We start from the raw sequence: 11,251 nt of genomic DNA, 5'->3' as shown, positions 1-11,251 counted from the left end.
GTTCAATAAATCTGTAAAGTTGCGAGGTAGGAGGCATAGATCCAATGGGGGGTTCGATGGGGGATCCAATGAGGGGTCCGATTGCTTTTTGTGTATTATTTATTTTTGGTCCGATGTAATGTAAATGGAAAAGGTAATTTGAAGATAACTTTAAATTTGGCCTAGATTACAAATATTAGTAATTATAAGTTTAGGGGAAAAGTTTTAAGATTATGTAACCATATTTAGTCAAATTTCCCAAATAGAAATAAAATCAACTGAAGATTTACCCACTAATTGGCAGATGATAAGTGATAAAATCTATTGATATACTGAACCTGAAGTCTTGGTAAAACAAAATCCATTGACCTTGCTAGAACAGTCAAATAACAACTCGACGATGAAAAAAAGCGCCTAAAAATCATTGTTCGGGTTTATTATGATCAGTCAAACTGACCTAACTCCCATTTATTTCTTAGATTTCTTCTTTGAAATCACAGGTTGCTGCCTCTGTGGCTTGGGGTGCTTTTCGCTTTCACCGGATTTCGTCCCGTTACTGTACGGACACGGATTTCAATCCGTGATGTACTGTAACCGTTGGATGGGTAGTTAATTTGATCCAACGGTTGGGGTTCATGTAGGGGTTTATGTAGGGGTAATTAGGTATCAAAAAATGGCTACCGGTTACTTTTTTTGAAATTTAAATTTATTAAAAATGGAAAAGTGAAAAGTGACATCTATCCATCAATCTTGTCCAATCAACCGTCGTACTCCTCCACTCCTCCACTTCTTCACTTTCATTTTCTTTCATTGTTCTATTTATCATTCGTTTTTCCATTTTCGTCTCTGCTAGGGCAAAGTTCTTCCTCTTCCATTTTCTTTTCATTTTCCATTTTGTTTTTCCATTTTCTATTTTCGTTTGAGGTAGTAAAAACCATATTGTACATTGTGGTGACTGTGGTGTACATTACTCGAAGTGCCATTGTTGGAGTTGTTAGAGGGGGGTGTCGACGGTGAGTTATACATTACTCCGTTATACTTTACATACATTTTCTTATTGACAGAAAAAAAAATATATTTTTGAAGGGAATGTGGTGTTTTTCCATTTTCGTGTACTTAATAGTTTCATTTTGTCTCAGGTGTGGAGGTTGAGGTGGTGAAGGGAGTTTGCATATTTTTGTCGAGGTATTTCTTTGTCTCTCTATCTCTCTGTCTCTGGTTCTGTGTTTAAGGGAGTTTGCATTTCTTTTTGTGTCTCCCCCCGTGCATGTGTTGTGGTTCTTAGTATGGAATGTACTGTGTGTTATGAGTTTTTTGTTTTAGTTATTTATGAATATGTGATTTGGTATTTTGATTGAGTTTGTTGCAATAAAGAGTTGCATTGTTTAAATTGAATTAGTTGCACTGTACTATAATTTAGGGGTTTTGATTTGGGTATTTTGATGTATGTATTTTTGGAATGTGTTAGTTGATTCGGTTGGATTTTAAATATTTGGGAATATGATAAATGGAGATTTTTTGAGCAATATGACAAAAAAATAATGCATGAGTTCTATAATATTAGGCTGGATGGTCTGATTGAGGAAATGATTTGGCTTTATTTGTTGTTTTTGGGATAAAATATGAAATCATCAAATATTGGTAAGTATGGTACCCGATTTTAGAGGCACTATACTCATACAATTTAAAGATCGTAATAGAAGTAGGAGATTAATATAAATAGGAGATATTATGAAACCAAACAATTTGTATCAAACAAAACAAGTTGTGTATTGAACTAAAAACTTAACACACATAAATTAGGAATACTATTAAAAATTCGGATAACAATAACTGAAAAAAATATCTGTTTAAAATTTTTGCAACCCCATCAAAGCTTAATGTGCATACTTGAGGGTATTGTAATCCAGTTCCTGGTCTTACAGTTCCTTGTCAATTATTTTTTTCTTTTTTCATGAGTGTACAGATCAAACTCCTAAACACCTTCAATTGACCTTCACATTGCCTATAAACACAAATTTTGTATAATCTTTTGGGCCATACAAAAATCCTTAGTAAATGCTTGTCCTTTTTCAATTACAAATTTTGTATAATCCTTTGGCCATACAAGAAACTATATTTTACAACTTGTAAGAAAGATGTGATTCGAATTCAGTTTAGTGGCTTGAGAGGATCAAATTCTAGGTTGCTACTTGTATTTATAAAACAAAATACTTTGACAACTTTCTTTCTTAGATCTTTGTAGAGAATGGGGAAGTTTTCTGTACTAATTATGCTTCTTCTTTTTTTTGTGCCTTTACTGCATTTTGCATAAGTTTGGTACTGTACTTTGTTGGTGTTTTGTGTCCACGGATTTCCTCCACCATGAGTGAGAGGTCTCAATATATTTGGGAGGAGGTGACCCGTGGACATGTGAACCTTTTTGTCTCTTTTCCAAAAAATTAGAAATTGTTGTAATGTTTTTGACCATTGGCAAACTTCATGCTTAATTGAGGCCCTAAGAACCTCAAGATCTAGAGTTCCAAGATTTAATTGAGAAGGTCAATAATTTTTTATAAATTTTATGTTACATATGTTGGCATCATTGTATGTTAAAAGTGAATACTGTATAACTGACTTTACTGTGATGTTATTGTAATAGTATAGTATGTAAGGAAAATATGCTTACTTGTTGCGAAGGGAGACTAACAAGTTACAGAATCCATTATTTAGGCATATTGGTACATTGTACTTAACAGTTTCCATGTAGTACATTTAAGAAATAGACTATAGTACATATAATGATAGTATGTTATATAGGAAGAGATGCTTACCTGTTATTGTACACATATAGGAAATTAAGTGTCGGGATGTCATGAATACACTGAAATGTTAGACGATTGCATGAATTATTCAAAGTCTTTGTCTTCCAATATTTTAGTGTTTTGAATGTTTGTTAATTTAAGTTATTTTGTCTTGTGTAATAGGTTTATAAAATGGTATTTAAACGGAAGAGGGCTGCTGCTGAGACAAAAAGGATGCGGCAGAGATAAAGAAGAAGGATCGAAGGAAGCTTGGCCGAAGTACTAGTGAGTTATTTGTGGCGATTATTTTAGTGGTAATATTTTTTGGTTTTGAAAATAATATTTATAATTCCATGTGAACCTTTAATTGATGCGCCAAGCCAATTTCTATGCTTATGCTTTGATGCACACAAAGAGAAACCTAAAGCGAGATGTGAGTGACTTGGACTGTGTTATGGATCTTTTATTTTTTATCTTTGATTTAGCGTACTTTTGTTAATAATCGAGTCTTAATATTGCAGGTGCTTCGTAGTTTTAAGGAGCAATTCAAGCTTCTTACCGATGAAGAGATTGAGAATTGGGCTGCATACGAAGTCGAGGCTTCCCCTCCAAGGTTGGTGGTAGAGGGAAAGGGAAGAAGGTGAAGGAGACATTATCTGGCGAGCCGGGGATTGACAACAACGAAGGTGTGGGGGACGTTCAAGTTTACGAGTCGTTGCTCATTCGAGCGTTTGGGGAGAATAGTCCAGCTTTGAACGAGGCTCAAAAGGAAATGGTGAGAAATGCGGTTTCTCAACATTTTTAAGGGAGGATGCCCCGTACATAGACGCTAAGATAGTTAGTTGGGCGATCGATCACGTGGATCCAACCACTTCTCGGTGGAGATATTTGGAAGAACAATCCAACTATCCGCCAAGCATTTGAAGATGTCATGGGAATCGGGATGGCGGAGAACCCGTGGCAACCGAAAGTGAGCGTGACACAGTTGAGTTTGACGTCCTCTTCAAGGCCAAGGACTATAGGTATTCCACGACTTTTCTTTGGAGAATGAGCTCGGGGAAACCGGCGACGGTGACTACTGTTTCTCATTAAGTTTCTCCTTGTACGTATTGAACCGTGTTCTTCTTAGAAGAATGGTACCGAGGTCGGCACTAGCTACATGCATTCTTTAGTTGACATAAGGTCAATTAAGAAGAAGAATTGGGCGGCTATGGGATATCGATATCTAATGAGCTCTCTACAGGTACAAGACGAAGAACACCAAAAATGTCTCGGTTGCACGATATTTTTACGGGTAAGTTTTCGAATTATTGTGATGGTAGTAATTTTATTCTCTCTTGTATCTTGGTGTGGTAATATATGTATGCACTTTTGTTTGGTGGCGGCTTGTATATTTGACGCACGTAGGCGGATTTGCTACTCACGTGGACCGAGCTGTGGCTCCGATTGACTTTTGGACCACAAAACAACGCAAGTCAGTGTACAAGTGGATTCGAGACCAGGGTGGTCACACAAGTGGAAAGGTACATTTAGTACTTCAATTTTCTAATGCGTTAGAATTTTATTTGAGAGATATGCTAACTAGTTTTTTTGGTGTACTAAGCAGGTGAAGTTGACTAACACGTATGTGTTACTGCCAAGTTTTGAATCCGCTGCAGTTGGGCAACCCACAAATGACGCAATATACAAAGTTGTGTGTGAGTTGAAAGATGAGGTCTTCCGGCTTGATTTGAAGGTGAGCAGCGCAAAGAGCATTGCGAAGGTACTCTCCACTTCCCTTGGGAAGGGGACTATGAAAGAAGTGTTGGAGATACCTGAGACGAGCAAAGTTCAGCGCTCGCTTTCGTTCAACGGGGAGACCGAGAAGAAGGATGACGTGGGTGTCGAGGAAAAGGATGGTGAAGGGACGAAGGATGACGTGGTTGTCGAGGAAAAGGATGGTGAAGGGACGAAGGATCAATTGGAAGAGGATGTTGATGATGTAGAGAGTGTCCCTTCACTTAATCTATCAGAAGAGAAGGTCGTTGTTCCAACTAAGGTGGTTGTTTCTGATGATTCGTTTGAGGTTATGAACTTTTGGGGAGAAGATCTCCCCGCTATTGTAAAAGAGGAAGTTGAAGCGGGCGGTGAAGGATGATTTTGATGATGCTGCGTTCGAAAGATTCAAAGAATCTGGAGGGAAGGTGATTGGTCCGTTCACTGTGAAGAAGGGTTACTCAAATCAACAGTACGAGTTGTTCCGTTACATTTTCTCTAGCGCCAATGATCCGAGGTAATCTCATGTGTCATGATTACTGTGTACGTAGTTGATATTAGTACATTCGTTTCGTTGTTGATTATTTGTTTGGTATTTCAGTGAAGTGTTAGCCCATTTTGGGAAGGTTGAGGTCGAGCGGATGTATTTCAAATGCATGAAACCGGAGACCGATATATCACACAGTGTACGTAGAAGTTGGCATTTGGGTGCTTTGAAATTTTTAGTTCATTATTTTAGTTAATGCCATTTACAAATTGTATGAATGACAACATAACGGATATTGTTTGTGTAAATGTCAGCTCATTGATTGCTTTGCTCAAATCATGAATTTTCGAGAGAAGAAGCGCAACGGCATTGGAAGTAAGAGAACTTGGTTTATGCCCACCAGAATTTCGGTATGAAATTTGATATTTAAAAGTGGACATGAATCTTTTGTATTTGTGCTGTAAACTCTGTTAAATCTATGTTTTTATTTAAAATGTAATCTATTATGTGTGCTTATTGTGCAGAGCAAGTTACTTGGAAGATCGATGACTGTGGAGAGGATGGCGAAGCAGCAAGAGTGGTCCACTCTTTATTACGATGCGAGATTTGAGTTTATGTCACACTGTAATTTGCATTTTCTTGAAACTTTTGTGTTGAATCAAATGTGTGTAGTTCAATTTTCCGATGACGTTGTTTGTTTTACTTTGTCGCGAGATGGTGGTACCCCTGCGGATACCGAGAGTGCTCCGCACCGGTTTGCGGCGAATGTGAGCATGGTTAATACAACGGTGGAAATTAGGGACTCGTTGTCTTACGCAATGCATAAGAGGTCACGTCGGAGCACTGCGTAGAGATGGTATGCACGTGTGTACACGGTTTGCCGTTTTATTAGTCTAATTGCACTAATCTCAACTGTGATTGTTTTAATTTTTTTGCGGCTCCGGACTTTGGACCAATTGTTTGCCCTGTCGAAGCCGGGGAGACACGAGATTTCAGCGAGTTTGTAATTATTTCTTCAAGCAAGGACTACCCACAACAACAAAATGGCCACGATTGTGGAATGTTTGTAATGAAGTACATGGAATCACTGTTCGAGGAAAATGAAATATTGGAAGAGGTAATGTAATGTTGATTTCTTTAGTTTAAGTTTTCATCCTGTTAACTAACTGTTTATATTGTGAAAATTGAGTTGTCAATCTATTTTTTGATGGATTTGTTTCTATGGATTTGGTTGTCATGTGTATTACTGAATTGGTTTCCTAATGTACAACTTTGCGGTTTGATCCTATTGAAGCGAGACTGGATTGTGTTGGGAAAATTGTCACCCACGAGAGTAACAAGGCTAAACATGCTGTGATGGAGGGAGTTAAGAAGCAATTTGGATTGAGCAAAACCAAAGTTCTTCCATCAACATCTACAACTATAGCATTACGTAGTCCATCAAGGTCTCCTCGAGACCCCCGATTCAGCACAGCGAAGGCCAGGTCCGAAAACATGTGGACTGGCAAGAGCAAGTCCCCGAAAACACGTCATTCTAAAAGGCTGGCCATAAGTAACAAGTAGTATATTACAATGGTTAGAAAAGTTACTTTATTTATATATTTACTATGTTCAGTACAATGGTTACAAAAGTTAGGTTTTAGGTCGTAAATTATATTTAGTCAGTCATGTTATATACTTGCATCATACTACTGTTAGGTGATTTGGAATTGCACTAATGTTGGTGATTTTATAATTTACTATAGGGTGAGACTTGTGGTAGTTTTTAGAATTTGGTGGAACTGATTATTATTATTGTATGGTCATTATTACTATTATTGTGAATATTATTTAGGTTGTTATACTTTGCAATTACTATTAGGTTTTGGATTTTTTTTTACCATAACAATATGTGAAGTACATTATTCTGAAAATGAAACTAACCAATTTTACATTCCTTTTCGCACTATCTGTTTTAGTCCAATGATGTCCATAGCCAAAATAATAATAATACTTATACTTATGTACTTTCCCATTACTATTGTGAATATTATTACTGTTGTTATATTTTGCCAGTACTATTAGGTTTTGGATAGTGAAGTACATTATTTTCAAAATGAAATTGTTTACTCCAATTATGTCCAAAATAATAAAAATACCTACAATCAACAACGAAGGCATTAATTCTGGCCTTGGACATAAATTTGGATCAAAAAGAGTAAGTACAGTACAGTTATGAGCAATAATAATAACTCTGTCACACAATTTCCTTTGTAACAATTTTACCACTTCTAAATAATGTAATTAAAGGCTATAAAAAGAACTGTTTTCCAAAAATGCAGTGTATTGAACATCAACCTTTACAACAATTATATGGATACCTCCAACATATTAAAAATTAAAAACAATGGTACCAATCTATTCAACATTAAACACATAGTTAAAGTCTTTGTACAGTAATGAGACATAATAACTCTGAATTTCACCATTTCTAAATAATGCAATTAAAAGCTACCAAAAAAAATAAAGGTTAGTGTTTTTAAAAAATGCAATGTATTGAACATCAACGTTTGAAAATGGTAGCAATCTATTAAACATTAAACTTTGAAAAAAAAAAGTTGAAGTATTTTTAAAATGCAAATTAGTGAAACACAACAATGTTGACTAAGTTATTATGACACTTTTTGGATTATATTGTGAAAATTACCGATATTTATCTTTAAATCCTAGTATTTCACACTAGATTAATTACTGTACTACGCACATATTGACATTCACAATCAATGACGAAATAGTAATTAAGAAATTTTTAATAGAACCAACTTAAATGCCTACCTTTCCTTTGAATTACGTCCTTAAAAAACATAAAATAAACATCATACCACATACAATATCTCTAACGAAATAAAAGTTGGCAAATGATGAAGAGGCAAATAAATATAATGAAATATAATTTTTTAATAATGTTTTCATGGTGCATCTTCTCTTTCTCCAAACTCCTTACTTGGTTTCGCAAACCGAGAGTAGTGTACGAGGTTTTTAGGATGAGCTTGATCGATCCAACAAAAGTAATCACATCCTCGACTTTCGTTGTTCTCCTGAATTTAAAATAAGTACATCACCATATTTACAAAGCCTAGTTTAAAATATTATTAAGGCGTTCGAAGTCTTACATAGTGCGGACATCCAAAGAAGCGACGACCGGATTTGCTCTCTTGCTAGAAGTCCAAACATAAGCTAGATCACCACAGTAGCAATGGGGGTGTCCCCCAAGTGAATTTTTCCATGAAGGGAAATCCCTCTCGAACCCGTAGGGGTCCTCTCGAGAACACGACCACCATGTTTTTTTTAACAAACCAAATTAGGGTGTTAGTGAGGCTTGAAAAGGAGTGTTTCCGTTGACCTTATGGTGGAAATAGGTTGTGAAAATAAATTTAGGGGGGAAACCGAATTTCTTTGAAAACGTTAGAAAGTATATTAAAATTGGGGAGCATATTTCGTGCTTCCTCTCAAATATTTGCTTCAAAGTCTTTGGTGCACTATACTTATATACAAAAAAGTAGTGTCAATCAATCACAAGCAGTCCAATCAAATTAAAATAATATTTTATGTTAACTCTATGAACAGTTAAAAGTACAACACATAAATATTTCTCCCCACATGAATAAACCACATATACAGCCGGTTTAGTTTGGTTTAATGGAATTGTATGAACTTTCTTATATTTTAATTTTATGTTATGTCCAAATTTTGTTATGGTTTGGTTCAGTTTGTACGTGTAAGAAATTAGTACAATTTGTGAGAGAAAAAGTTGTTATTAGTTTGTATTGGAATTCTAATTTCCAATAATCAGTTGACATGTGTAGGATGTATTACCTTCTTTAATAAAATAAAAAATACTTATTTAAATATACAAACCTTTGAAGTCAATATGAATGAAAATAATGTGTGTCATTTAAATATACATTTTGAATTTTGAGTGGGTTAATATCAATGAAACTTAATTTTTGTCTTATGTTAATAGAATCTGCTACAGTACATATGATGTGACATATAACTATGTAAAACTCAGCCAAGTACGTTTTTACAATAAAATAATAATTTCAACACTTAAAGTAAACAACAAATCCTTCAAAACCCTAAAAAACAATTTTAAATAAATGAGGAAGACCTTTTTTGTATTTTAAAATAATAAACATTTTAATAATATTTTCCCATCAATCCATATACGGTCAAATCAGTAGGTTGTACATGAGGAAGCAATTTGACATAGGACTGTAAAAAACGCTGACATTCGCCTCCCGCATATCTTTTCTTCAAGAGTCTGGCGCACCGTTGTGTCAAATATTATAACACTCATTCCTCGGTCGCCTTGTCCACTCGGGAGGTTAAGGTTCGGTAGGATGACATATTTGGGTGGCCGTTTTGGAAGTAGTTCCCGCCACCCTAGTCCACCCATCCCAAACCTTCGTCAACATTTCCTGAATACACATGTACCACATACATAAAATTTTTAAGAAACAATTTGTAATAATATAATATTGAAATAAATAGACATAAAGAGTTGAGTTATTACCAAAATTTGTTATGAGATGATTTATTGAATTGCTGAAATTCCCTTGATGCACCTACAACACACGGTTGCAGTGCATACCAATCCTTCTGTTTACACATCTTCACTTTGGTGCAACAACAATACATAATTTATTTTTTTAATATATTATACACACGTCTACATATAGGGAGTGAGTTCTCTAGGATAGGGTTTAATACGAAATTGAGAGGTGAAGGAGTAAGGAGAGGTAGAGGGGTATATATAGTACTTGTGGATGTGATTGTTGAGTGTAGTCTTGACAAAAATTTAAAAATAATAATTAATAATATAACCCTAGGTACGGCTACAAATAACCTAAAGCTATTTATTTGACTTTTTCAATCCCTTGAAAAACGTAGTATCAACAAACCCAACCCCCTACTAACTTTTCCTTGGAAGACGTAATTGGAACCAATATGCATGCTCGGTGACAACATTGAATTGGTTCACTGTGCTAAACAAAAATTATGTATTTAAATAAGGTAAATGTTGCTCCCATTGTTATCACATGTAGCAACAAATATCCTAATATTATGTCCAAATAAACATGTGTGGCCAAATGAATAAGAAATTAAATTAGGATGTTTACTAATAATGAAAACTCAATATTTATTTAAATACGATTTTAATATTTCATTAAAATATTATTCGTTGGAGTAAATATTGCAATAATTTTTGTAAGATTACATTAACGTATCACTCGTTGGAATCAAGATTACAATAATTTTTTGAATACTATATAAATATAGATATTTAATAACAAAATTGTTTAATGTTATGAATACAATAGTAGTTTAAGACAAGAAGTGACTCTAGTAATAAAATCAGGAGAATAGTGAATGCGAGTACGCGTCATGATGAACCGAGTACACACTCGGCCCAAACAACCTAAATTCATAGTGCGACTTCTCCCATCCTGCATCGGTGTCACTCTGTACAACCCTAGGTCAAACTTGATTCGGTGAGTTCGTTAGAAGAGGAGTGACTCGGTACCCAACGACAAACTTCACTACATCTTGTGTCACCGCGCATGTAAACACGCGAGTGACAACGTCGATACTACGAATGGTTATTTGTCGCGTCGTACAACCCTAGCTCGAACTAGATTCATTGAGTTTTTTAGGAGGATAGTGACTCGGTACACCAAAGCTAACTTGACTACATGCCGTGTGTCACCTTAACCAAAAAACACCGAATCCGATTCGACACAGGGTACGGAATCACTACTCTCCCAACGAACTAACCGAATCCCGATTCGACACAGGGGTTGTGCCGAGTGACACTCAACCATTCCTACTACGACATTGTGACTTGCGGTGTTTACGGGCCGGTGACACACAATATGTACTCAAGTTCGCTTTGGGGTACAGGAATCACTACTCTCCCAACGAACTAACCGAATCCGGTTCGACACAGGGTTGTGCGAGTGACACTCAACCATTCCTACTACCGACATTGTGACTTGCGGTGTTTACGGGCCGGTGACACACAATATGTACTCAAGTTCGCTTTGGGGTACGGAATCACTACTCTCCCAACGAACTAACCGAATCCGGTTCGACACAGGGTTATGCGAGTGACACTCAACCATTCCTACTACGACATTGTGACTTGCGGTGTTTACGGGCCGGTGACACACAATATGTAGTCCGATTCGCTTTGGGGTACGGAATC

The 11,251-nt window shown here is 36.0% G+C and overlaps 1 protein-coding gene across 1 annotated transcript; it reads left to right on the top strand.

Moving 5' to 3' along the window:
• The first annotated feature begins 4,554 nt into the window (after nucleotides 1–4,554).
• Nucleotides 4,555–5,522, top strand: LOC133035869 (uncharacterized). Its single transcript, XM_061112298.1, has 4 exons — nucleotides 4,555–4,827; nucleotides 4,871–5,034; nucleotides 5,119–5,203; nucleotides 5,319–5,522. The coding sequence occupies exons 1-4, from the start codon at nucleotides 4,555–4,557 to the stop codon at nucleotides 5,418–5,420; spliced, it is 624 nt and encodes a 207-aa protein (XP_060968281.1). The 3' UTR covers nucleotides 5,421–5,522.
• Nucleotides 5,523–11,251: the final 5,729 nt, after the last annotated feature.

This window comes from Cannabis sativa, chromosome 3 (assembly GCF_029168945.1).
Source record: "Cannabis sativa cultivar Pink pepper isolate KNU-18-1 chromosome 3, ASM2916894v1, whole genome shotgun sequence".
Lineage (NCBI taxonomy): Eukaryota > Viridiplantae > Streptophyta > Magnoliopsida > Rosales > Cannabaceae > Cannabis > Cannabis sativa.
This window is presented reverse-complemented; position numbering and strand designations above follow the sequence as displayed.

Coding starts and splice junctions, on each gene's coding strand:
- LOC133035869 (XM_061112298.1), top strand. CDS start 4,555: ATGAAAGAAGTGTTGGAGATACCTGAGACGAGCAAAGTTCAGCGCTCG. Junction 5,035..5,118: donor TCTAGCGCCAATGATCCGAG/GTAATCTCATGT, acceptor TTGGTATTTCAG/TGAAGTGTTAGCCCATTTTG. Junction 5,204..5,318: donor AGACCGATATATCACACAGT/GTACGTAGAAGT, acceptor TGTAAATGTCAG/CTCATTGATTGCTTTGCTCA.